Source organism: Salvelinus namaycush, chromosome 1 (assembly GCF_016432855.1).
Source record: "Salvelinus namaycush isolate Seneca chromosome 1, SaNama_1.0, whole genome shotgun sequence".
In the NCBI taxonomy this organism is placed as follows: Eukaryota; Metazoa; Chordata; class Actinopteri; order Salmoniformes; family Salmonidae; genus Salvelinus; species Salvelinus namaycush.
The window spans coordinates 19,056,070-19,081,058 of record NC_052307.1 but is presented as its reverse complement, the minus strand read 5'-3'; the positions used below and the strand labels follow the sequence as shown (position 1 = coordinate 19,081,058).

Genomic DNA, 24,989 nt, shown 5'->3' with positions numbered 1-24,989 from the left:
TTCATCTACTCTGCGTCTCACAAAGACACAGCGGTTGGAACCAAAAATCTCAAATTTGGACTCATCAGACCAGACAGATTTCCACCGGTCTAATGTCCATTGCTCGTGTTTCTTGGCCCAAGCAAGTCTCTTATTATTATTGGTGTCCTTTAGTAGTGGTTTCTTTGCAGCAATTCGACCATGAAGGCCTCCTCTGAACAGTCTCCTCTGAGTTACCTGAAGTCTGTGAAGCATTTATTTGGACTGCAATCTGAGGTGCAGTTAACTCTAATGAACTTATCCTCTGCAGCAGAGGTAACTCTGGGTCTTCTTTTCCTGTGGCGGTCCTCATGAGAGCCAGTTTGGTCATAGCGCTTGATGGTTTTGCGACTGCACTTGAAGAAACCTTCAAAGTTCTTGGAATGTTCTTGATTGACTCACCCTCATGTCTTAAAGTAATGATGGACTGTCATTTCTCTTTGCTTATTTGAGCTTTTCTTGCTATAATATGGACTTGGTATTTTACCAAATAGTGCTATCTTTTGTATACCACCCCTACCTTGTCACAACAAAACTGATTGGCTCAAACGCATTAAGAAGGAAAAAAATTCCACAAATTAACTTTTAACAAGGCACACCTGTTAAATGAAATACATTCCAGGTGACTACCTCATGAAGCTGGTTGAGAGAAAACCAAGAGTGTGCAAAGCTGTCATCAAGGCAAAGGGTGGCTACTTTGAAGAATCTCAAATGTAAAATAGATTTGGATTTGTTTAATACTTTTTTGGTTACTACATGAGTCCATATGTGTTATTTCATAGTTTTGATGTCTTCACTATTATTTTACAATGTAGAAAAAGTTAAACTAAAGAAAAACCCTTGAATGAGTGGGTGTGTACAAACTTTTCACTGGTACTTTATATGCTGTCATAGTTGTGACATAAGGCTAAATGGAAAATCTATGGAAGAATAATCAGGGACTGAAAATAATAGGGAGGCAGAAACTGAGGAGAGGCCCAAATACAGTAGTCTCAGATGTCAAGTGTGTGTGTGTGTGTGTGTGTGTGTGTGTGTGTGTGTGTGTGTGTGTGTGTGTGTGTGTGTGTGTGTGTGTGTGTGTGTGTGTGTGTGTGTGTGTGTGTGTGTGTGTGTGAATAAATAGAAACTATCAGGGGGAATAGCAGCACCAAAAATACACCTATGCGAGTCACATCAATGTTCAACATGAAAGTACATTTTTCCAACAGGAACTATTAATGTGAGTTAGGGAGAGTTATTATTTTTAACGTTATACGCTAAACAAAAGATTATGAATGGTTTTGTCTCACAGTCATACTTTTGAAGAACAACTGAATGGAAGATGAGACAACATCACGGAGGGGCTGTGGTTACTCAAGGCATTAATTTATGAGGTCACACACACCAGCATGCAGGTGTAGGTCAGCCTGGCCTCAGAGTCATACGAAACATACTTTACGTATTTCTGCGCACCTCCAAGACGTATGATACCTACTTGGTCTTGTTACTTTAGACAGAAACGAAAGTAGGGAGGTTGGTCGGGGAGGCGCAATCAGCAACCGTTTAGCAATCTAAAGGTTGAGTGTTTGAGTCGCGTCAGGGACAACTGGAGCATTTTAGCTAACCTTTCCCCTTATTCTAAATTTAACTAATTTCACCTAATCTGCAACGTAAATTATCCTAACCTTTGTCATTAGTTCCCCTAAATGCCAACATAAATTCTCCCTGTAATTCCCACCCACGCACACACAAAGACACAGACAAAGATTTACAAATATATAAGCAAACAGGTGCAGTTCAAACAATAAATATCTTTCTTCCAAAAAAGGAATAAGAAGAACAGTGACTGGCACCAAATCTCAGTTAATTCTGTGCTTTCATATCATGTCAACGATGTACAGTATATTACCACATCACTGTCTGACAAATCTGCAACACAATCCTGGAAACTCCCTGTGAAATTTGAAAGTAGTTTGCACAACAGCCCTATTGGGGGTGTAAATTGATACCCACTTTTGCAGTTGCATCTGTCGGTGTTGTGTGGGAATAGTGCAGGTAGTGTGTCCTCATGGAACCACCATTATGCAGAATACCTTTGGTGAATGTTTTTCAGTAGGCTTTATTCTTTTGCATGAGAGGACTGCCCCCCGGTGGCCAAGTCTGACAAGTAATATTTAAGGCTCAGTTCAAGAAAACCTGCATGTTGTTTCCCTGCAGTACTGTAACTATTTTTCCCATGGTCAAATAAAATCTAAGAATTAACACTAAAAACCTCATAGCATTTACACTACTACTATTACTACCATGTAGACTCCCCTTCACAGGTAGATGCTTCCACACTTTTCAGAATGTCACGACTTCCGCCGAAGTTGGCTCCTCTCCTTGTTCGGGCAGCGTTCGGTGGTCGACGTCACCGGTCTTCTAGCCATCGCCGCTCCACCTTTTCATTTTCCATTTGTTTTGTCTTGTTTTCCCGCACACCTGGTTTACATCCCCTCATTACTCTACGTGTATATTATCCTCTGTTCCCCCCCATGTCTGTGAGTGGTGTTGTTTGTTGTAAAGTGTATGTGCACTCTAGACTGGTTTGCGGCGGGTTATTTTGACCCGTATCTTGTCGTTCTGGGTACAGGGTGTTTTGCCTTATTAAAGTGCTCCGGTTGTTACCCATTTCTGCTCTCCTGCGCCTAAATTCCCTGCAGCCAGTTACGCACCTTTTACACAGAATAAGAAGTGTGTGCACAGACAGGCAGTAATTTATATATAGACACTGAAAACATTGCTAAGGTGTGTTGAAAACAGACCGTATTATCCATGAATTATGGCCCATAATACTTATAGTATCACCTCTGACTGTATTCAAATGACATGGATATCAAACATAATTTGCAGTAGGCTGCATAGAGTACTTAGGAGAATGACACACATGACCGGCCTTGGACCCACTCCCTGGACCAACTCCAATTTTAGTTTTTCAAACAGATTTGTTAATTATTTTATTTCAGTTTACTAAACAGTTTTTTCATGATTAGTTTCCATTTAAGTTTACGTTTTAGTTCACTATAACAATGTTGAACTAATGACCATTTCCTAATACATAACAGGAAGCCAACACATAAAAGCCTTACGCAATTACAGGGGTGTTATTACGCTGCATGTCAGAACTTGTGAACTCTGAACAAGAGAGCACAGATTAGTTGTGGCAGCATAAGTTAGGTTACTCCAGCTGAAAGCCACAGCCATAGGACTACTTTCACTGTTTGCAAACTGCTGTTTAGGGGGGGTTGGCCAAACATCACTTTAGATTTAAGGCTACTTGCAGACTGGGATTTTTTTTGGTAAGTGTTTATATGAATAAAATCTAGTTTAAAGTAACAGTTAAAGTAGTGGAATATCGGACTAGTTAAACCTGTTGTTGAAACAGTTTCTGATCTCAGTACCTGGTGTTGAAAACATGGCATCATCAGACCTACAACGTTCTCAGATTAACCCATTGGAACTCATATCGATCTATGTTTACAGAGAATTCTAGAATAACAAAAAAATTATATAAAAGAACTATAAACTTGACTTGATTCAATAGCCTTTACACAACATAAATGTCAAACATCTCAAGAAGCATCCTCCACAAACATTTGTAGTTATACAAATTCATATAAAACTCAGCATCACCATTCAAATTATATTAACTTCTTTGATTTAATATTTTCAGTGAGGTCTAACAAAGCTTTTTGTAAGGTATGTAACCAAAATAATGGTTTTTAAAGAGACGTTGTCAGAGTAGCTCCCATCCTATACATATTTCGTGTTGCATCTGGGCTTTGCCAGTGGAAACAATTGTGTCACGTAACAAGCCAGCTTTATCCAGACATAGAGAGAACTTGCACAACTTTAGAAGTAATGTGCCTGAAGGCTTGACAATAACTGGGAGAATTGTGACAGCATTGGAAGACTTCATAGCATTACACAGTGCCTCTACGTTTTCAATATACATTGACTACTTATTTACAGTAAGTGTAAAGGTTTTTATTGTGTACATTTTTTTCTCAAAAATTGTCTTTCGTTAACTAACACTCGCACTGACTCTTTCCCCCTTACTAGCTCAGACTTTGCTGATAGCTACTTTATCGAGGGAAAATGTACTTACTAAGACTGTGATATGTGAAGAAAGAACTCTCCGGGAAAAAGAAAGGTGGAGGTGTATGTTTCATGATTCACTACTCATGGTGTGATTGTGGTAACGTACAGTAGAGGAACTCAAGTCCATTTGTTCTCCCAATGTGGAATACATCACCATCAAATGCTGACTGCATTACCTTCTGAGATAATTTCTTCGGTCATCGTCACGGCCGTGTATATTTCCCCCAAGCCGACACTGTGACGGCTCACAAGGAACTCTGGACTTTGTGCAAACTGGAAACCGCATATCTTGCGGCCGCATTTACTGTAACGACAAGACAGCCTACAGGGAAGAGGTTTTAAGACCCTGGTGGAGTGGTGCCAGAAAAATAACACCTCCCTCAATGTCAACAAAACGAAGGAGCTGATCGTGGAATTCAGGAGACAGCAGAGGGAGCACGCTCCCATCCACCTCAACAGGACCGTAGTGGAGAGGGTGAAAAGCTTCATGTTCCTCGGCATGCACATCACTGACAACCTGAAATGGTCCATTCATACAGACAGTGTGGTGAAGAAGGCGCAACAGCGCCTTTTCAACCTCAGGAGGCTGAAGAAATTCAGCTTGGCCCCTAAGACTATCACAAACTTCTACAGATGCACCATTGAGAGCATCCTGCTGGACTGTATCACCGCCTGGTACAGTAATTTCACCGTCCGCTACCGCAGAGCTCTCCAGAGGGTGGTGCGGTCAGCCGAAACGCATTACTGGGGGCACACTGCTGTGTCACAGGAATGCCAAGAAGATCATCAAGGACCTTACGTGTCACAGGAATGCCAAGAAGATCATCAAGGACCTCAGCCATGACCTGTTCGACCCGCTACCATCTAGAAGGCGGAGACAGTACAGGTGCATTAAAACCGGGACCAAGAAAATGAAAAACAGTTTCTATCTCTAAGCCATCAGACTGTTAAATAGTCACCATTAGCCGGCATCCGCCCAGTACTCTGCCCTGGACCTTAGTCACTGTTAATAGCCAGCAACCACCTGGTACTCTACCCCCCACCTTAGAGACTGCTGCGCTATGTACATAGATATTAAACAATGGTCACTTTAATAATGTTTGCATACTATTTTACCCACTTCATATGTACGTATATACTGTACAGTGCCTTCAGAAAGTATTCATACCCTTAACATTTTGTTGTTACAGCCTGAATTGAAAATGTATTAAATATATTTTATTTCTCACCCATCTACACACAATACCCCATAATGACAAAGTTAAAACATGTTTTTAGACATTTTTACACATTTATTTAAAATGAAATAAAGAAATATACTATTTACATAAGTATTCACACCCCTGAGTCAATACATGTTAGAATCACCTTTGGCAACGATTACAGCTGTGAGTCTTTCTGGGTAAGTCTCTAAGAGCTTTGCACAGCTGGATTGTACAATATTTGCACATTATTCTTATTTCAATTCTTCAAGCTCTGTCAAGATGGTTGTTGATCATTGCTAGACAGCCATTTTCAAGTCTTGCCACAGACTTTCAAGAAAAAAATTTACCCATCTGCCAATAGGTGCCCTTCTTTGCGAGGCATTGGAAAACCTCCCTGGTCTTCGTGGTTGAATCTGTGTTTGAAATTCACTGCTCGACTAAGGGACCTTACAGATAATTGTATTTGTGGGGTACAGAGATGAGATAGTCATAAAAAAATTATATTAAACACTTATTGCACTCAGAGTGAGTCTATGCAACTTATGATGTAACGTGTTATGCAAATCTTTACCCCTGAACTTATTCAGACAAAGGGGTTGAACACTTATTGACTTAAGACATTTCAGCTTAAAATGTGTCAGGACTTCTAGAAGTAGTGGGTGGAGGAGTCAGGCGCAGAGAGCAGGATAGTTTGATACGTGGATATATTTATTCCCAAACAACAGAGTGTCGGTCAACGCCACACACACGGGCGCTAAAAGACCCAGTCCAAAACAAACAGGACGAAACGGTTCGGGAAAGAAAATCCACCAAAATAAACACACACCAAATAACAGAAAAACAAGCCCGCACAAAAGCCGGCGGGCCTACCGGGTTTAAATAAGCCCAAAACCAAAACCAAAACCCAAACAAGAAACAGGTGCACTAATCAGACCACACTAAATGAAACAGAAAAGGGGATCGGTGGCAGCTAGTAGGCCGGCGACGACGACCGCCGAGCGCCGCCCGAACAGGAAGAGGCACCATCTTCGGCGGGATTCGTGACAAAATGTTTTCTGAATTTGTAAAAATGTCTAAAAACATAATTCCACATTGACATTACGGGGTATTGTGTGCAGGACAGTGACACAAAATCTCAATTGAATTAATTTTAAATTCAGGCTGTAACACAACAAGATCTGAAAAAAGTCAAGGGGTGTGAATACTTTCTGAAGGCACTGTACATGACTAACATATGAATAACACAGTCAATTATTGATCTACACAGAAAAGTTGTATTTTTCTACAAGCATTAGCACTAGAACTGAGAACAACTACTTTATTGACTGAAAAAGTACCTTCTACAACTGTGATATGTGGTTGTCTCACCCAGCTATCTTAAGATGAATGCACTAATTGTAAGTCCCTCTGGATAAGAGTGTCTGCTTAGTGACTAAAATGTTAATGTAATTGAAACCTATTTATTAGGAAATAAGAGATGGAGTTTCTCTGTAACTAACTATTCTTCCTTTGTATCTTTTATCAAAGGATTCACCTAAGAGATGCATCAACCAACCCTGGTCACGGTTGCTGTTCTGCTCTTCTCTCTCACCACTGTCTCTGGGGGGAATGTGCTGGTCTTTCCATTGGATGGAAGCCACTGGGTGAATATGAAAGTCCTCATCGAAGAGCTGTACTCCAGAGGCCATAGCATCACAGTGATTCGTCCAACCACCAACTGGTACATCAAGGAGAAATCCCCTCACTACTCGTGCATTACCATCCCAGTATCTGGTGATGGATTTGTTGAGGAGGTCTTTAGTTTGTTTGTGACCAGACAATTGCAGATCCAAAGGGAGGGTGGAGGTTTCTGGTCTCGTATTAGTTTGGAGATTGAGGTGGTGAAGCAGTTATATGAGTTACACAAGGATTTGGTTGTAATGATGACTACGATATTCGAAGATGCCGAACTAATGCAATCACTTCGCGATGCAAACTATGACCTGGTTTTGACGGATCCTGCCATTGGTGGGGGCGTGTTTCTGGCTCACCGCATTGGTCTTCCTCTTGTCTTCAATGTCCGATGGACAGTCCAGGGCGACGGTCACTTTGCCATAGCCCCCTCGCCTCTCTCATATATCCCATTGCCAGGAGCACTGTTGACAGACAAAATGACTTTTCAAGAGAGAGTCATAAATGTTCTGTTTTATCTTTTTACAAGGTTTCAAATTGCATACGTCGTAGACCCCAACTACATTCCGTTCGTCCATCGTTACTTCGGCCCTGACGTTCACTACATGTCATTGTTCCAGGCAGCAGACATATGGCTCATGAGGAATGACTTTACCTTTGAGTTTCCGCGGCCCACCATGCCAAATGTGGTCTACATGGGCGGTTTCCAGTGCAAGCCCTCGAAGCCGCTTCCCCAGGACATGGAGGACTTTGTCCAGAAGTCCGGGGACCATGGGGTCATCATGATGTCCCTGGGGACCTTGGTGGGACAACTTCCTGAGGACATCGCTGAGGACATCGCAGCTGCTTTCGCCAAACTGCCTCAGAGGGTCGTATGGAGGCACACTGGGAAGAGACCCACCTCCATGGGCAACAACACTTTACTAGTGGATTGGCTCCCCCAGAATGACCTCCTTGGACACCCCAAGACCCGAGCCTTTGTTGCCCACGGCGGAACCAATGGAGTCCAGGAGGCTATCTACCATGGTGTCCCTATTGTCGGCCTCCCGTTGGTCTTCGACCAGCAAGATAACCTCAATAGGATGAGGGCTAAGGGAGTGGCTAAGATAGTGGACATCACCACCGTAGACAGAGACATCTTCCTGGAGGCAGTGAAGGCTGTTCTCTATGAGCCGACCTACAGGGAGAACATGCAGAGGCTATCCAGGCTGCACAGAGACCAGCCCATGAAACCACTGGACCGCGCCATGTTCTGGATTGAGTTTGTCATGAGGAACAAAGGAGCGGCACATCTGAGGACAGAGTCCTATAAGATGTCCTGGTTCACCTACCACTCTGTTGACGTCGTAGCCACGCTACTGGCCATTGTGTTGCTCATAATGCTGGTTAGCACTTTAGCTGTAAGGTTTTTGTGGCGTAAGGTGTTTTGTAGGAGGAAAGTGAAACATGAATGATATCAATGTATTAATGAATATTAATATATTATCAAATTATCATTAATAAAATATTCAAAACATTATTTGATGGTATTCTTCCTAACATCAATAAGAAGGTCACAATCATTTATGTGGGTATTTGAAACAATACAGTTGGTTACTTTTGACAATATATCTTTGCATTCCATTTTTTAAATGTCACCCTCACATTAAGTATTGTGCTCCAAATTTGATATTACTGTATGTTGTAAATGTTGTACTACAGCACAAAAACTTGAGTTGCCTGGTTGAGAGAGAGAGAGAGAGAAAGAGAGAGAGAGAGAGAGAGAGAGAGAGAGAGAGAGAGAGAGAGAGAGAGAGAGAGAGAGAGAGAGAGAGAGAGAGAGAGAGAGAGAGAGAGAGAGAGAGAGAGAGAGAGAGAGAGAGAGAGAGAGAGAGAGAGGAGGTCTCTCTGATATGTGACAAGAGCTGATAAAACTCCTGGATCTGATTACAAATAGTTATTACATTTGTATAACAAGGCCAAAGGGCCGTGTGTACGACGTGCATGTGGCATGTGTGTATGCCTGTGTTTGTGTGTCCAGAGCATAGCCTCACCTCCCAGGGAATGTGTCCATGGTACCGCTGTGGTTTAGCAGGATGCTGCATCTCAGCTTCAGCTCTTCTTTCAGCTCTCTGCGTAGCTTCTCTCGAAGTTTAGGAAAGGCAGAGGTAAGTAAGGCATAGGTAAACAAAGAGTTAAGGGACTGAGGCAAAGAGCTGTAGGTAGGCTCGTAGGTAGGCTAAAGCCTGTAAAGCATTCTACGCCAATTTTGTTATCTGATTCATAGCAACCCAAATCAATAGAACTTCAATAGAATGCAGAGTTGCTGCATGCAAATCACTTGATTAAAAATATAAAATAATTTAAATTCATACATTATTAATAAACTATTTAGCTCTATGAACCTGAGGTCGCTACCTCCCTTCTTTTTTTTACCTAAAATGCTCAGTAGACCACATACTGGTCCACATGGTAGGGTGGCCTGCTGAGCATTGGGTCCATGCAGTGTTGCTGTCACGCCCTGACCTTAGAATAAATACTATGTTTTCTGTATTATTTTGGTCAGGTCAAGGTGTGACGAGGGTGGGTATGATTGTTTTGTATTGTCTAGGGTTTTTGTATGTCTAGGTGTGTGTGTGTAGTCTAGGCATATGTAGGTCTATGGTGGCCTGAATTGGTTCCCAATCAGAGGCAGCTGTTTATCGTTGTCAACTTAGCGACTTTCGCGCTATATTTAGCGAGTATTCAGACCCCTCTAGCGACACATTTTCAAAAAAGCGACGAGCGACAAATCTAGCAACTTTTTCTGGTGTTATTGGAGACTTTTGGAGACTCTGACGTGAAAGCACGTATCGTTCTTACTCTTCTCAACGAGCAGCGGGTGCTGCCGTGGGCCCCACCCCCGTCCCAAAGCACTCACAGGCGGCCCAGTCCTCACACAGCAGTCCCTCCCAGGTGCAGTCAGAGCAGGAGATGTTCACCCCTCCGCGTCCAGACTGCAAATGAATCACACATGCGGGAAGCTGCCGCTGGCTCATCCAGCCCTGGCTTACATACAAATTTTAAAAATACCTGAACTAGGGCCAAACTAGTTACCATAATTTTCTCACTTTGCCATTGACAGTTTTTTCTATTGTCCCTTTTTGGTCCATTTAGATTGTTAATGTAGAGTGTATACATATATATCTCTATTTTATTTTTAAATATTACGGTTAAAAATGTTCATGTTTTACTGTGACTTGTTGTAGGCTCCTCAGTGGACCATAAGATTAAAAACCAAACCAAATTAAGAACTAAAAAACAAAAAACAAAAATTAAATAAAAAACTAAGTAACTCCGCCAAAGTGTCTCTTTTGGGTCACTTTTGCCGGTCCCAAGTCCGGATAAAGGAGGAGGATTGGAATTGTGACATTAAAAAAAACAAAGTTCATTTGTAGTTCTAAACATATTTAGGGTGTTTTTTACTCAATTTTCGTCTCTCCCACAACGTTATTCCTCTCTCCTACAGCTTCCATCACAATTACATGCACATGGTAAATTATGCAAATTAGGTGATGACGTCATTTAGCGACTTCTAGTGACATTTAGGACAGCCAATAGCTACTTTCCTTACTGAGGAGGTGGCAACACTGGGTCCATGTCACCACTCACTCACCACTGACCAGTAGCTGAAATGAAGCTCTACCGCTTTAAATAGTCATCCCTCTCCAGACTGCTCTAGCTTAGAGAGCGGCGCAAAATCGGGTTTATTTAGTATGAAGATATGTTGATACTGCTTCTCCCAATACACATCCATTTTCACGCCTATAGGCGATGTCATGGGCAATTATTTTTTTACCTCAATGTGACTCACAATCGTGTCCCTCCGAACTGCGCATGTGCATGCCGTCAAATCAAAGGCACTATGACAGATCTACAAGTTGCAAGATGAATCAGGAAAGTAGCAGATATGCCAGTCGGTAGTGCCAGGAGGACACAATAGAAGATGTCATACATGTAGCTGTCAACATGCAATGGGACCAGGGATGAGAATAAGGTGTGCCTCCATGACACTACAATTGTTGTAATCTACCCAATTCATATTGGTTTATCAATATTATTACATGTGTAGGCCTAATATCAAAGTTAGTCTGCAATCAGGGTTAGGCCTAGTAGAATGTATTTACATTTTTTATTAACCTTTATTTAAACATGGAGTCACATTGAGATAAAAAAAATATTTTACAAGAGAGCCCTGTATAGGTTTACAAACAAAAACCAGTGCATAAATAAAGCACAACAGCCTTACATAAACATTACAAATAACTACACACTATAATAAAACACATAATACACATTAAACATATTTAAGAAAAGCAATTACACTCTGTAACATAAAGTCTCCAATCAATAATTTAAGGCACCAGAATATCTAATTGCAAGGAATTCTGTGTATTGTTCCACACATAAGGGGGGGGGAAGTAAAAGCAAATTTCCCCAATTCTGTGGCGAACAAAAGCATCTCCAGAGTTAAATTAAGATATTAAGATTTAGTTCAGTAACATGAACAATTCTCACGGGGCATGTGTACGCTAAATTGCCGCATGCCACTTAGGCCGCCCATTGTGACTAGCTTGAGGGCGTGCTGGCAGCATATGGCAGCACTTTCGATTGTGCGTCAAGAATTCAGCATTGCAAGTTTGTATGAAGGTCTGGTTATTAAATGGGTAAATAGTTCAATAGTTGTGTAGCAACCCGCACAGACAGCTGTGTGTTATGTGTTAGGCTAGTAGGTGGTTGTGTTGTACTGACCAGTACCCAGTGTTCGCGGGGTCCGACATGTCAATCAACCTGCTATCTGCCAATCACGGGAATGCCTGGAATGTTCTGATGCCGGGCATCCTGGCGGTTGGCGGAGTGGCGTGGAGGGGGGTTGGGCAGGGGGATGGAGCATTGGAAGTTAAGACCAGGTTTAACCTTTGTTCTCTCTCTTACGTCTGGGCTTCACAAGAGAAGGTCACGATTGGCTTGTGGGTTATCTGTCATTTATTTGGCGTGGACTACGGCCAAACAGTAGCCTGTGTAAAGTTGGTTTAATAAACCGTCAATTCGCAAACTCAATCCTCTGTCTGGACGATTGTTCATTTATGATTTAGTCAGGTCATTACAGTAATATGCTCTAAAACGCTCTGGTGACAAAACAAACTTTGCTGCCCTGTTTCCAATTGTCCACATGGCTGGGAGAACCTATGTAAGTAAATACATTTCGAAAATAAAAAAACATGTATTATTAGCTAGCTAGCTAGCTACAGGCTAACTCAAATTAGCTGCTAAATGAGCTAGCTAGCTATCTAACCAACTTTACATACTGAATAGATAGCTAGCTAAGTGAATTAAATATCACCAGGTACTTAATTAGATAGCTGTTTTGATGTATTTATCACTGTAAAAACTCCAAATGCATTTGTAGGTAGCTAGCTAACAACCATGGAGGCGGGTGAAAGGATAGCAGCCCCAACTGTCAAAGTGAGAGAGTAAGCTATTCTGGATAGGGCAGGTAATTGTATAGTTCCAGTCCCTCGAAGTGAGGATGGAGATGATAAAAAACATAATATTCAGTGCGGTGTAATTTGAGTATAATGAAGTCTGTTTCTTGAGAGGTTTTCTGTCCTCAGATAAAGAGAGCTATGAAAGCCTGTCTACAGATGAATAAGGTCCCACTGAAGAGCAGTGGGTCTCAGTCCTGGTCCAGGGGACTCAAAGGGGTGCACATTTTTGTTTTTGCCTTAGCACTGCACAGCTGATTCAAATGATCAACTCATCATCAAGTTTCAAGTGGTATTTATGTATTCATTTGTGATGCTATCCTTGATATGATCCTGTTATTGTCACATGCACATGTGTGTGCACATGCATCTATCTATCCAATGTTATCATGATTTGTTATAAAGGATATTATACTTTAGTAATCCACAATTACCTAGTGATGTAAAAGTCTAATAATGACATTATCTTCCATATTCCTACAGATACCTTGTAACTGGAGATTATTTCAAAACGATTACCTACAGTTTAAAAATATATATATATCTATATTTCACCTTTATTTAACCAGGTAGGCTAGTTGAGAACAAGTTCTCATTTGCAACTGCGACCTGGTCAAGATAAAGCAAAGCATTTCGACACATACAACAACACAGAGTTATACATGGAATAAACAAACATACAATCAATAATCTATATACAGCATATACAGAAAATCTATATACAGCATGTGCAAATGAGGTAGGATAAGAGAGGTAAGGCAATAAATAGGCCATGGTGGCAAAGTAATTACAATATAGCAATTAAACACTGGAATGGTAGGATGTGCAGAGGATGAATGTGCAAGTTGAGATACTGGGGTGAAAAGGAGCAAGATAAATAAATAAATAAATACAGTATGGGGATGAGTGTCACGATCGTCGTCTTGAAAATGACCGGACCAAGGTGCAGCGTTGTGAGCGTACATTTTTCTTTATTTTTAAATGTCGCAAACAAAACAATAATCAACAAAAACGAACGTGAAGCTCCGTAAGGCTATACATGCATTAAACGAAGACAACATCCCACAACTAAGGTGGCAAAACAGGCTGCCTAAGTAGGATTCCCATTCAGAGACAACGATAGACAGCTACCGCTGACCAAACAAACATAGAGAACAAAAGGATCTCCACGGTCAGGGCGTGACAATGAGGTAGATTGGATGGGCTATTTACAGATGAGCTATGTACAGGTGCAGTGATCTGTGAGCTGCTCTGACAGCTGGTGCTTAAAGCTAGTGAAGGAGGTAAGAGTCTCCAGCTTCAGAGATTTCTGCAGTTTGTTCCAGTCATTGGCAGCAGAGAACTGGAAGGAGAGGTGGCCAAAGGAAGAATTGGCTTTGGGGGTGACCAGTGAGATATACCTGCTGGAGCGCATGCTACGGGTGGGTGCCGCTATGGTGACCAGTGAGCTGAGATAAGGCGGGGCTTTACCTAGCAGAGACTTGTAGATGACCTGGAGCCAGTGGGTTTGGCGGCGAATATGAAGCAAGGGCCAGCCAACGAGAGCATACAGGTCGCAGTGGTGGGTAGTATATGGGGCTTTGGTGACAAAATGGATGGCACTGTGATAGACTGCATCCAATTTGTTGAGTAGAGTGTTGGAGGCTATTTTATAAATGACATCGCCGAAGTCGAGGATTGGTAGAATGGTCAGTTTTACGAGGGTATGTTTGGCAGCATCAGTGAAGGATGCTTTGTTGCGAAATAGGAAGCCGATTCTAGATTTCATTTTGGATTGGAGATGTTTAATGTGACTCTGGAAGGAGAGTTTACAGTCTAACCAGACACCTAGGTATTTGTAGTTGTCCACATATTCTAAGTCAGAACCGTCCAGAGTAGTGATGCTGGACGGGCAGGCAGGTGCGGGCAGCGATCGGTTGAAGAGCATGCATTTAGTTTTACTTGCATTTAAGAGCAGTTGGAGGCCACGGAAGGAGAGCTGTATGGCATTGTAGCTCATCTGGAGGTTAGTTAACACAGTGTCCAACGAAGGGCCAGAGGTATACAGAATGGTGTCGTCTGCGTAGAGGTGGATCAAAGAATCACCAGCAGCAAGAGCGACATCATTGATGTATACAGAGAAGAGAGTTGGCCCGAGAATTGAATCCTGTGGCACCCCCACAGAGACTGCCAGAGGTCCGGACAACAGGCCCTCCGATTTGACATACTGAACTCTATCGGAGAAGTAGTTGGTGAACCAAGGGAGGCAATCATTTGAGAAACCAAGGCTGTTGAGTCTGCCAATAAGAATGTTGTGATTGACAGAGTCGAAAGCCTTAGCCAGGTCGATGAATACGGCTGCACAGTAATGTCTCTTATCGATGGCGGTTATGATATCGTTTAGGACCTTGAGCGTGGCTGAGGTGCACCCATGACCAGCTCTGAAACCAGATTGCATAGCGGAGAAGGTATGGTGAGATTCGAAATAGTCGGTAATCTGTTTGTTAACTTGGCTTTCAAAGACCTTAGAAAGGCAGGGTAGAATAGATATAGGTCTGTAGCAGTTTGGGTCTAGAGTGTCTCCCCCTTTGAAGAGGGAGATGACCGCGGCAGCTTCCCAATCTATGGGAATCTCAGACGATACGAAAGAGAGGTTGAACAGGCTAGTAATAGGGGTTGCAACAATTTCGGCAGATCATTTTAGGAAGAGAGGGTCCAGATTGTCTAGCCCGGCTGATTTGTAGGGGTCCAGATTTGGCAGGTCTTTCAAAACGTCAGCTATCTAGATTTGGGGGAAGGAGAAGTGGGGGATGTTTGGGCGAGTTGCTGTGGGGAGCGCAGGGCTTTTGACCGGGGTAGGGGTAGCCAGGTGGAAAGCATGGCCAGCCGTAGAAAAAAACTTATTGAAATTCTCAATTATTGTGGATTTATCGGTAGTGGCAGTGTTTCCTAGCCTCAGTGCAGTGGGCAGCTGGGAGGAGGTGCTCTTATTCTCCATGGACTTTACAGTGTCCCAGAACTTTTTTTGAGTTTGTACTACAGGATGGAAATTTCTGTTTGAAAAAGCTAGCCTTAGCTTTCCTAACTGCCTGTGTATATTGGTTCCTAACTTCACTGAAAAGTTGCATATCACGGGGGCTATTCGATGCTAATGCAGAACGCCACAGGATGTTTTTGTGCTGGTCAAGGGCAGACAGGTCTGGAGTGAACCAAGGGCTATATCTATTCCTGGTTCTACATTTTTTGAATGGAGCATGCTTATTTAAGATGGTGAGGAAGGCATTTTTAAAGAATAACCAGGCATCCTCTACTGACAGGATGAGGTCAATGTCATTCCAAGATAACCCGGCCAGGTCAATTAGAAAGGCCTGTTCGCTGAAGTGTTTTAGGGAGCGTTTGACAGTGATGAGGGGTGGTCGTTTGACCGCAGACCCACTACGGATGCAGGCAATGAGGCAGTGATCGCTGAGATCTTGGTTGAAAACAGAAGAGGTGTATTTGGAGGTCGAGTTAGTTAGGATGATATCTATTAAGATGATATCTATGAGGGTGCCCGTGTTTACGGCTTTGGGGTTGTACCTGGTAGGTTCAGAGATCATTTGTGTGAGATTGAGGGCATCAAGATTAGATTGTAGGATGGCCGGGGTGTTAAGCATGTCCCAGATTAGGTCACCTAGAAGCACGAGCTCAGAAGATAGATGGGGGGCAATCAATTCACATATGGTGTCCAGGGCACAGCTGGGGGCAGAGGGTGGTCTATAGCAAGCGGCAACGGTGAGAGACTTGTTTCTGGAAAGGTGAATTTTTAGAAGTAGAAGCTCAAATTGTTTTGGTACAGACCTGGATGGTAAGATAGAACTCTGCAGGCTATCTCTGCAGTAGATTGCAACACCGCCCCCTTTGGCAGTTATATCTTGGCGGGAAATGTTATAGTATCAGGGGTTTTGGTCGTTTTCCTAAGCCAGGATTCAGACACGGCTAAGACATCCGGGTTGGCAGAATGTGCTAAAGCAGTGAATAAAGCAAACTTAGGGAATAGGCTTCTACGGTTAACATGCATGAAACCAAGGCTTTTAAGGTTACAGAAGTCAACAAATGAGAGCACCTGGGGAGTAGGAGTGGAGCTAGGCACTGCAGGTCCTGGATTAACCTCTACATCACCAGAGGAACAGAGGAGAAGTAGGATAAGGGTACGGCTAAAGGCTATAAGAACTGGCCGTCTAGCACGTTCGGAAGAGAGAGTAAAGAGAGCAGGTTTCTGGGCACGATAGCATAGATTCAAGGCATAATGTACAGACAAATGTATGGTAGGAAGAGAGTAGATTGGAGGTAAAGCTAGGCATTGAGTAATGATGAGAGAGACATAGTCTCTAGAGACGTTTAAACCAGGTGATGTCATCGCATATGTGGGAGGTGGAACAACATGGTTGGTTAAGGCATATTGAGCAGGGCTAGAGGCTCTACAGTGAAATAAGACAGTAATCACTAACCAGGACAGTAATGGACAAGGCATATTGATATTAGGGAGAGGCATGCGTAGCCAAGTGATCGTATGGGTCCAGTGGGTGATTGGGCTGGCTGGGGACACGGTGATTCAGACAGTTAGCAGACCAGGGCTAGCAAGCTAGCAGTTGAAAGGCCGGGGATAAGGGCCTTAGATGGACGTCGCAATGGGGGAAAGTCTGTTTTTGCCTCCTCGTGCGGTGACGTCGATAGACCAGTCATGGAATTAGTAGGGTTCCAAGTAGCAGAGGGGTCCAAGTTCAATTGGCAAAATGGGTATAGTGGTCCAAGAAACTGGCCGATGGATCAGCTAACAGTCCAATATGCTCTAGATAGCTAGCAGGCCGCGGTTAGCAGAATGGGCCTTCAGGGAACGTCGCACCTGAGGGGCCTGTTGGGATCCTCGGGCAGATTATGTCGGTATTCCATTCATGAAGGATCGGCGGAGTTCCGTGCCCCGTACCGGCAGTAGAAGGGGTCCGGATATTGTAGCCGAGGAGTGGGCTTCAGGAGTAGCCCAGGAGCCCTAGCCGGGAGATGGGTCTAGCATGGGCTAGCTCCAGGCTAGTTGGTGCTAGCTCCGGGACGGAAACGTTAGCCAGGAGTAGTCAACCCGGGTTGCGGTTAGCTAGCTACGATGATCCAGATGAAAAGGTTCAGGGTTTGCGGTAGCAATCCGGGGAGAAAAATAGGTCCGGTATGCTCTGGTTTGAAACGCGCTGCTAAAGGTTAGCTGATGACCGCTAGCAGTGGTTAGCTGACTGATAGCTGATAGCTGGTAGCTAGTTGGCTAGCTAGCTTCAGTTGAGGTATTCCAGTTCGGAGGTAAATAGAAATACTTAAGAAAAAAAACAGATCCACACCACATTGGGTGAGGTGGGTTGCAGGATAGTATTTTGAAGTTGAGGTTTAGGAAAAATATTAAAAAGAAAAAGATATATACATGGGACGAGACAAGACAAAGATGTCTGAATGCTACGCCATCTTGGATCATATGATCCAAGTTACCGTGTAGGGCACTGCAAGATTGGGTGACCAGGGCCATCTGGGACTGCCTCCTGGAGGAATTCAGGCGTGTGATGGCTTTCTATGTCCTTCATAACTTCATGAGCATGTACACGAGGAACAGGAGGGGATTTGCAGCTCACCGCTGTGTGCCAGAGTAGAAGTCTCCTGCTCTGCAGGATGTTTCAAGAATGGGGTCCAACAACACAGCAAGACAGGTAATCTGTGTGCAAGAGATCTTCACCTCCTACTTCTTCGAAGAGGTTGCTGTTCCCTGGCAACACCATAGACTAGACTATACACAACCAAAGGCTCTTCTAAGAGCCATCCACATTGCAATAAGAGTATTCTTCCCTTTACTTAGCTATGTCAACTGCAGTTATTAAATTCCCATTTTCTATCACTTTGATTTCTACTTCTCAGGTGAGGGTGCTGTTTCGGTAAGGGTGTGATGTATGTACAAAAACAAAACAGGCTATTTTAAGTCACCCATATCGAAAAATGCAGAACAATTAGACACCCTATAACCCACACCTACACTCTCATGTATCAATCTGATTGATTATGTAGTGCAGTAAGCAGGCTCAGGTGTATAGCTGTGGCTCCTTCCACCTTCAAAGAAAAGGCAAGAGGGCCAACCATGGAGAACAGTAAGACACTTAATTATTTCTATAACTACGCTATATTTTTTGTCCTCGTGTGTCCGTTCATGTTTTTCAGCATAGAGTACTCTGCAGCCACTTAGTGTGGACACCAGGTGAGGCCACACACACATCCCTCTCTCCTCTTCTCCCTAAATCCTCTAGGTTATAGCAGCTGTGTCGGTGAACCCCTCCTGCATCTGAACTGGCACAGCAGTGTGAGGGCACAGCATGATCAGAGGTGAGAGGTCACTTGGTCAGGTCAACAGGAAGTATTATTAAAGATATGCTTTACATTGAAATACAGATAGAGATGCAGTAGTCCCAGAGTTAGTGATCCAAGGTCAGTTTTGCATTTCACCTCCTGATGATTGATGACTGACAGTGTTAGCATGTTTAAGTCTTGTGTTTATTTAAATTATATCTCTCGCCATCTGTCTCTCGTCTGCAGGTATGTTTTGATGTGAGAGAGGATGCCAACCCCCAGTCCCGTCATCGCCACCTCACCCGCTATAAAGATAACCTTCGGGCCGACTGGGAGTCCAAGGCTGGTTAGGAGATCACTAGAGACACTTATGTAATTGTGATGAACTGAGAGAATATTAGGGTAGCACTGTGATTCATTAATCACATGCTGCCTTCCCTGCTCCTATGTCCTTACCTCTTTCCCTTTCTGTCTTTTACACCTCTCTCGCCACCTCTTTCTTCCTCTGTTTTTATAATGCACAACATATTGAAGTAAAGATTGAACTTGTATTCATAATATCACAATTATAATATTTATAATGCATGTATTTATAACACTTGGATAATTAACTTCTTTCAATAAAGCGTTTCACATTCTCTTCTAGTTGAAATTAAGTCTCTCATTTGATGAAATACTACACCTATCCTGTGTTTATCAGATCAAAACGGATGAAGGAAATTAGATATTGAGATGAACCGGTTTTGGAGTATTTACATGATGCATAGGAAGTGTAGTGTAGAGTTTTTAAATTATATTTCTGTATATATGAATTACAAATGAGCCTTAACTAGTTAAATCATGTTTCTAGACCATTGCATATTAAGTGTAACCATTGATGTACCAGGACCAAGATTGGTAAACACTGTTGAAGTGTATAATTGTAATACATACATGCAGACACAGTAGCAAAGACTAATTTGATACTCCTGGTATTGGATATGATTGAAAAATTATCTGAAAGACATTCATACCTGAACTGCACCTTTATTTGCCAAGGTAGAGTACATGATCAGTGAATACATTAAATGTACAGGCTATAATGTGAGGATCTCATGCATGGTAATAACTACATGTACTGTATATACGACTTACATCCTTGGCACAAAGTTACAGTTGAAGTCGGAAGTTTACATACACTTAGGTTGGAGTCATTAAAACTCGTTTTTCAACCACTCCACAAATTTCTTGTTAACAAACTACAGTTTTGGCAAGTCGGTTAGGACATCGACTTTGTGCATGACACAAGTATTTTTTTCCAACAATTGTTTACAGAGAGATTATTTCACTTATAATTCACTGTATCACAATTCCAGTGGGTGTCACGCCCTGACCATAGAGAGCCTTTTTATTCTCTATTTTGGTAGGGTCAGTGTGTGACTAGGGGGGGTGTTCCTATCTAGTTTTTTTTATGTCTATGTTGGCCTGGTATGGTTCCCAATCAGAGGCAGCTGTTTATCGTTGTCTCTGATTGGGGATCATATTTAGGCAGCCATTTCCCCACTGTGTTTTGTGGGATCTTGTTTTAAGTTAGTGCATGTAGCACCTCTTATGTTACGGTTTGTTGTTTGTTTCCTTTTGTTTTTGTAAGATTCACATAAATAAAGATGTGGAACTCAGAGCACGCTGTGCCTTGGTCCGTCTCCACACACAACCGTGACAGTGGGTCAGAAGTTTACATACACTAAGTTGACTGTGCCTTTAAACAGCTTGGAAAATTCCAGAAAATTATGTCATGGCTTTAGAAGCTTCTGAAAGGCTAATTGACATAATTTGAGTCAATTGGAGGTGTACCTGTGGATGTATTGCAAGGCCTACCTTCAAACTCAGTGCCTCTTTGCTTGACATCATGGGAAAATCTAAAGAAATCAGCCAAGACCTCAGAAAAATAATTGGAGACCTTCACATGTCTGGTTAATCCTTGGGAGCAACTTCCAAATGCCTGAAGGTACCATTTTCATCTGTACAAACAATAGTACGCAAGTATAAACACCATGGGACCACGCAGCCATCATACCGCTCAGGAAGGAGACGCGTTCTGTCTCCTAGAGATGAACGTACTTTGGTGCGAAAAGTGCAAATCAATCCCAGAACAACAGCAAAGGACCTTGTGAAGATGCTGGAGGAAACAGGTACAAAAGTATCTATATCCACAGTAAAAACGAGTCCTAAATCGACATAACCTGAAAGGCCGCTCAGCAAGGAAGAAGCCACTGCTCCAAAACCGCCATAAAAAAGCCAGACTACGGTTTGCAACTGCACATGGGGACAAAGATCATACTTTTTGGAGAAATGTCCTCTGGTCTGATGAAACAAAAATAGAACTGTTTGGCCATAATGACCATCATTGTGTTTGGAGGAAAAAGGGGGTGGCTTGCAAGCCGAAGAACACCATCCCACCCGTGAACCACGGGGGTGGCAGCATCATGTTGTGGGGCTGCTTTGCTGCAGGAGGGACTGGTGCACATTACAAAATAGATAGCATCATGAGGGAGGGAAATTATGTGGATAGATTGAAGCAACATCTCAAGACATCAGTTAGGAAGTTAAAGCTTGGTCGCAAATCGGTCTTCCAAATGGACAATGACCCAAAGCATACTTCCAAAGTTGTGGCAAAATGGCTTAAGGACAACAAAGTCAAGGTATTGGAGTGGCCATCACAAAGCCCTGACCTCAATCCTATAGAACATTTGTGGGCAGAACTGAAAAAGCGTGTGCGAGCAAGGAGGCCTACAAACCTGACTCAGTTACACCAGCTCTGTCAGGAGGAATGGGTCAACATTCACCCAACTTCTTGTGGGAAGCTTGTGGAAGGCTACCTGAAACGTTTGACCCAAGTTAAACAATTTAAAAGGCAATGCTACCAAATACTAATTGAGTGTATGTAAACTTCTGACCCACTGGGAATGTGAGGAAAGAAATAAAAGCTGAAATAAATCATTCTCTCGACTATTATTCCGACATTTCACATTCTTAAAATAAAGTGGTGATCCTAACTGACCTAAAACAGGGAATTTTTACAAGGATTAAATGTCAGGAATTGTGAAAATCTGAGTTTAAATGTATTTGGCTAAGGCGTATGTATACTTCCGACAACTGTATATTATATTCTACTCAATCCATAGGCTTCATTTACGTCATTCAAACGGTTTTGAAATTGATACAACTGGTTATGATCGCTGAGGTTTATAGCTAGGCTCTGAACTAATATGTACACCAAACGTTTTAGGGTCCGTACACAGATCAGCCTCAAAGCTAGCTACACATCCATAGGCATAATGGTATTGTTATCCTCCACTGCACACACTGCAAGAAAATAGTTAGCTAGCTATGTTATTTCATCTGCATTGCATGGCAAATATCAGCATGCCAAGCTTACACAATTGTACATTCAATTTGCAGTAAATGCTTCAGCTAGCTAGATTCTTTACATCCACTGTTTCACTAGACGACAGCCTGGTATGCTGGTTGTTTCAGGAGTCCCTAAAACATTAAACAACCAGAATTACAATTTCATACTCATGTCACAACACCCATAAAGCTAGCCAGCTAGCAGGCTAATGTTAGCTAGTCAGCTAGCTTGTTCAATCGCGATTTTCGTAAATTAACTTTATGACAAAGAGATAAGCATAATCGTTTGTCTCTACATTAACTAACATATTCCTGTCAACTGTAAATTTTTTGCATGATTAGTTATGACGTTATAATCACTTACATTTGCTTCCATCCTAGTATTTTTGTCCGCCATCTTTGCTGTAGAAAGTCTCAAGCTTTGGGTCGCATAGCTCAAATTCGTCATGGGAACCACCCGATATGATTGGCCATCGCCCAGCGGTTGTTGCTGGTGATTTGCATAAAGTTGGGAAAAGTTTATGTTTTTCACCTCCTCCCACGCCACCTTCGCACCGCCCTCTCCGCTTCTCACCGCTTTCCTTCCATTGAAATGAATGGGAAGCGATGTTTCACCGCCCGGCATCTTGTGCAAGTGTACATGAGCTGTCAGGTCAATAAACTTCTGAAATATTTCTAGTGCATACATTCATTAGCTGGCAAGAAAAGTCATACTTGATCGGTATGTTCCTTATCAATTTTTAAGTGTTGTTCTACTTAATAACTTTCAGACGGTCACTATGGTTGAAAGTATGGATTATATCCCTCACGCTCTGCGCAGGCGAATGCCTCGTGTTCATGTTCACTAGCAAGCGGTGCCGTGCGGTGAAACACCGCTTCCCATTCATTTTCACTGGAAGGAAAGGAGGACGTGCCCGCGGTTCATATAAAACCGTACGTCAGACCACGCACTGTCTCACATGTATTCTTGCAAAGTTGGCTTTAGCCGTATCGCGCAAGTTGTCTGCTCAGCTGCTCCCGTTTTTCGGATTGCATCTTCCCAGGTCCCGGTAGGGTACAGTGCATTCGGAAAGTATTCAGACCCCTTGACTTTTCCCCCATTTTTACAGCCTTATTCGAAAATGGATTAAATTCATTTTTCTCCTCATCAACCTACACACAATACCACAAAATGACAAAGCGAAAACAGGTTTTCAGAAATGTTGGCAAATAAAAAACAGAAATACTTTATTTACATAAGTATTCAGACCCTTTGCTATGAGCTCAGGTGCATCCTGTTTCCATTGATCATCCTTGAGATGTTTCTACAATTTGATTGGAGTCCACCTGCGGTAAATTCAGTTGATTGGACATGATTTGGAAAGGCACACAACCTGTCTATATAAGGTCCCACAGTTGACAGTGCATGTCAGAGCAAAAACCAAGCCATGAGGTCCAAGGAATTGTGTGTAGAGTTCCAAGACAGAAAGAGATCTGGGGAAGGGTTCCCAAAAAATGTCTGCAACATTGAAGGTCCCCAAGAACACAGTGGCCTCCATCATTCTTAAATGGAAGACGTTTGGAACCACCAAGACTCTTCCTAGAGCCGGCTGCCTGGCCAAACTGAGCAATCGGAGGAGAAGGGCCTTCGTTCAGGGAGGTGACCAAGAACCCGATGGTCACTCTGACTGAGCTCTAGAGTTCCTCTGTGGAGATGGGAGAACCTTCCAGAAGGACAACCATCAATATTTGTGTTAATCTGCATCCATCCCTTACAGCACTTTATTGGGGTATTCCTTTATAGAGTCATATGATGTTGTTTGTAAAATGCTATGTTCTCATTGCAATATGACATTATTTTGTGTGTACACTGAGTGTACAAAATATTAAGAACACCTTCCTAATATTGCATTGCACTTGCACCCCCCCCCCCCCCCCCCCCCCCCCCCTTTTTTTGCCCTCAGATTAGCCTCAATTCATTGGGCCATGGACTCTACAAGGTGTCGAAAGCGTTCCACAGGGATGCTGGCCCATATTGACTCCCCAGTGTTGAAGGTCAGTGAAGTGGAGATGTTGTTTCCTACCTTCACCACCTGGGGGCGGCACGTCAGAAAGTCCAGGACCCAGTTGCACAGGGAGGGGTTGAGACCCAGGGCCTTCAGCTTGATGATGAGCTTGGAGGGTACTATGGTGTTGAATGCTGAGCTGTAGTCAATGAACAACATTCTTACATAGGTATTATTTTTGTCCAGATGGAATAGGGCTGTGTGCAGTGCGATGGCGATTGTGTCATCTGTGGACCTGTTGGGGCGGAATGCAAACTGATGTGGGTCTAGGGTGGCCGGTAAGGTGGCGGTGATATGATCCTTGACTAGCCTCTCAAAGCACTTCATGATGACAGAAGTGAGTGCTATGGGGCGGTAGTCATTAAGTTCAGTTATCTTTGCCTTCTTGGGTACAGGAACAATGGTAGCCATCTTGAATCATATAGGACCAACAGACTGGGATAGGGAGCAGTTAAATATGTCTGTAAACACATCAGCCAGCTCACAATAACATCTGCTAATCGTGTGTATGTGACCAATACAATTAGCTTTGATTTGATTAACTGGAAGTGATCTTTATTCGCTCTGGTCAACATTGCTGTTGCAACGTAACGTTAGCATGTTTGTTCCCGGGAGCGTGTAGGTCTTTTAGCAAGCTGTTTAAAAATCTGCTTGCTGTTGTTATCATTTATGTAAAAAGACAATCAATAATATCAACCGTGTAA

General features: G+C 42.8%; 1 protein-coding gene across 1 annotated transcript; it reads left to right on the top strand.

The window, feature by feature from the left end:
- Positions 1-3,149: 3,149 nt before the first annotated feature.
- LOC120057699 (UDP-glucuronosyltransferase 2A2-like) lies at positions 3,150-8,532 on the top strand. Its single transcript, XM_039006218.1, has 2 exons — positions 3,150-3,335; positions 6,870-8,532. Exon 2 carries the CDS (start codon positions 6,884-6,886, stop codon positions 8,465-8,467), a length of 1,584 nt encoding a protein of 527 aa, XP_038862146.1. The 5' UTR covers positions 3,150-3,335; positions 6,870-6,883; the 3' UTR covers positions 8,468-8,532.
- Positions 8,533-24,989: the final 16,457 nt, after the last annotated feature.

Bases quoted from the DNA above. Each gene is read 5' to 3' on its own strand.
- LOC120057699 (XM_039006218.1), top strand. From the start codon at position 6,884: ATGCATCAACCAACCCTGGTCACGGTTGCTGTTCTGCTCTTCTCTCTC.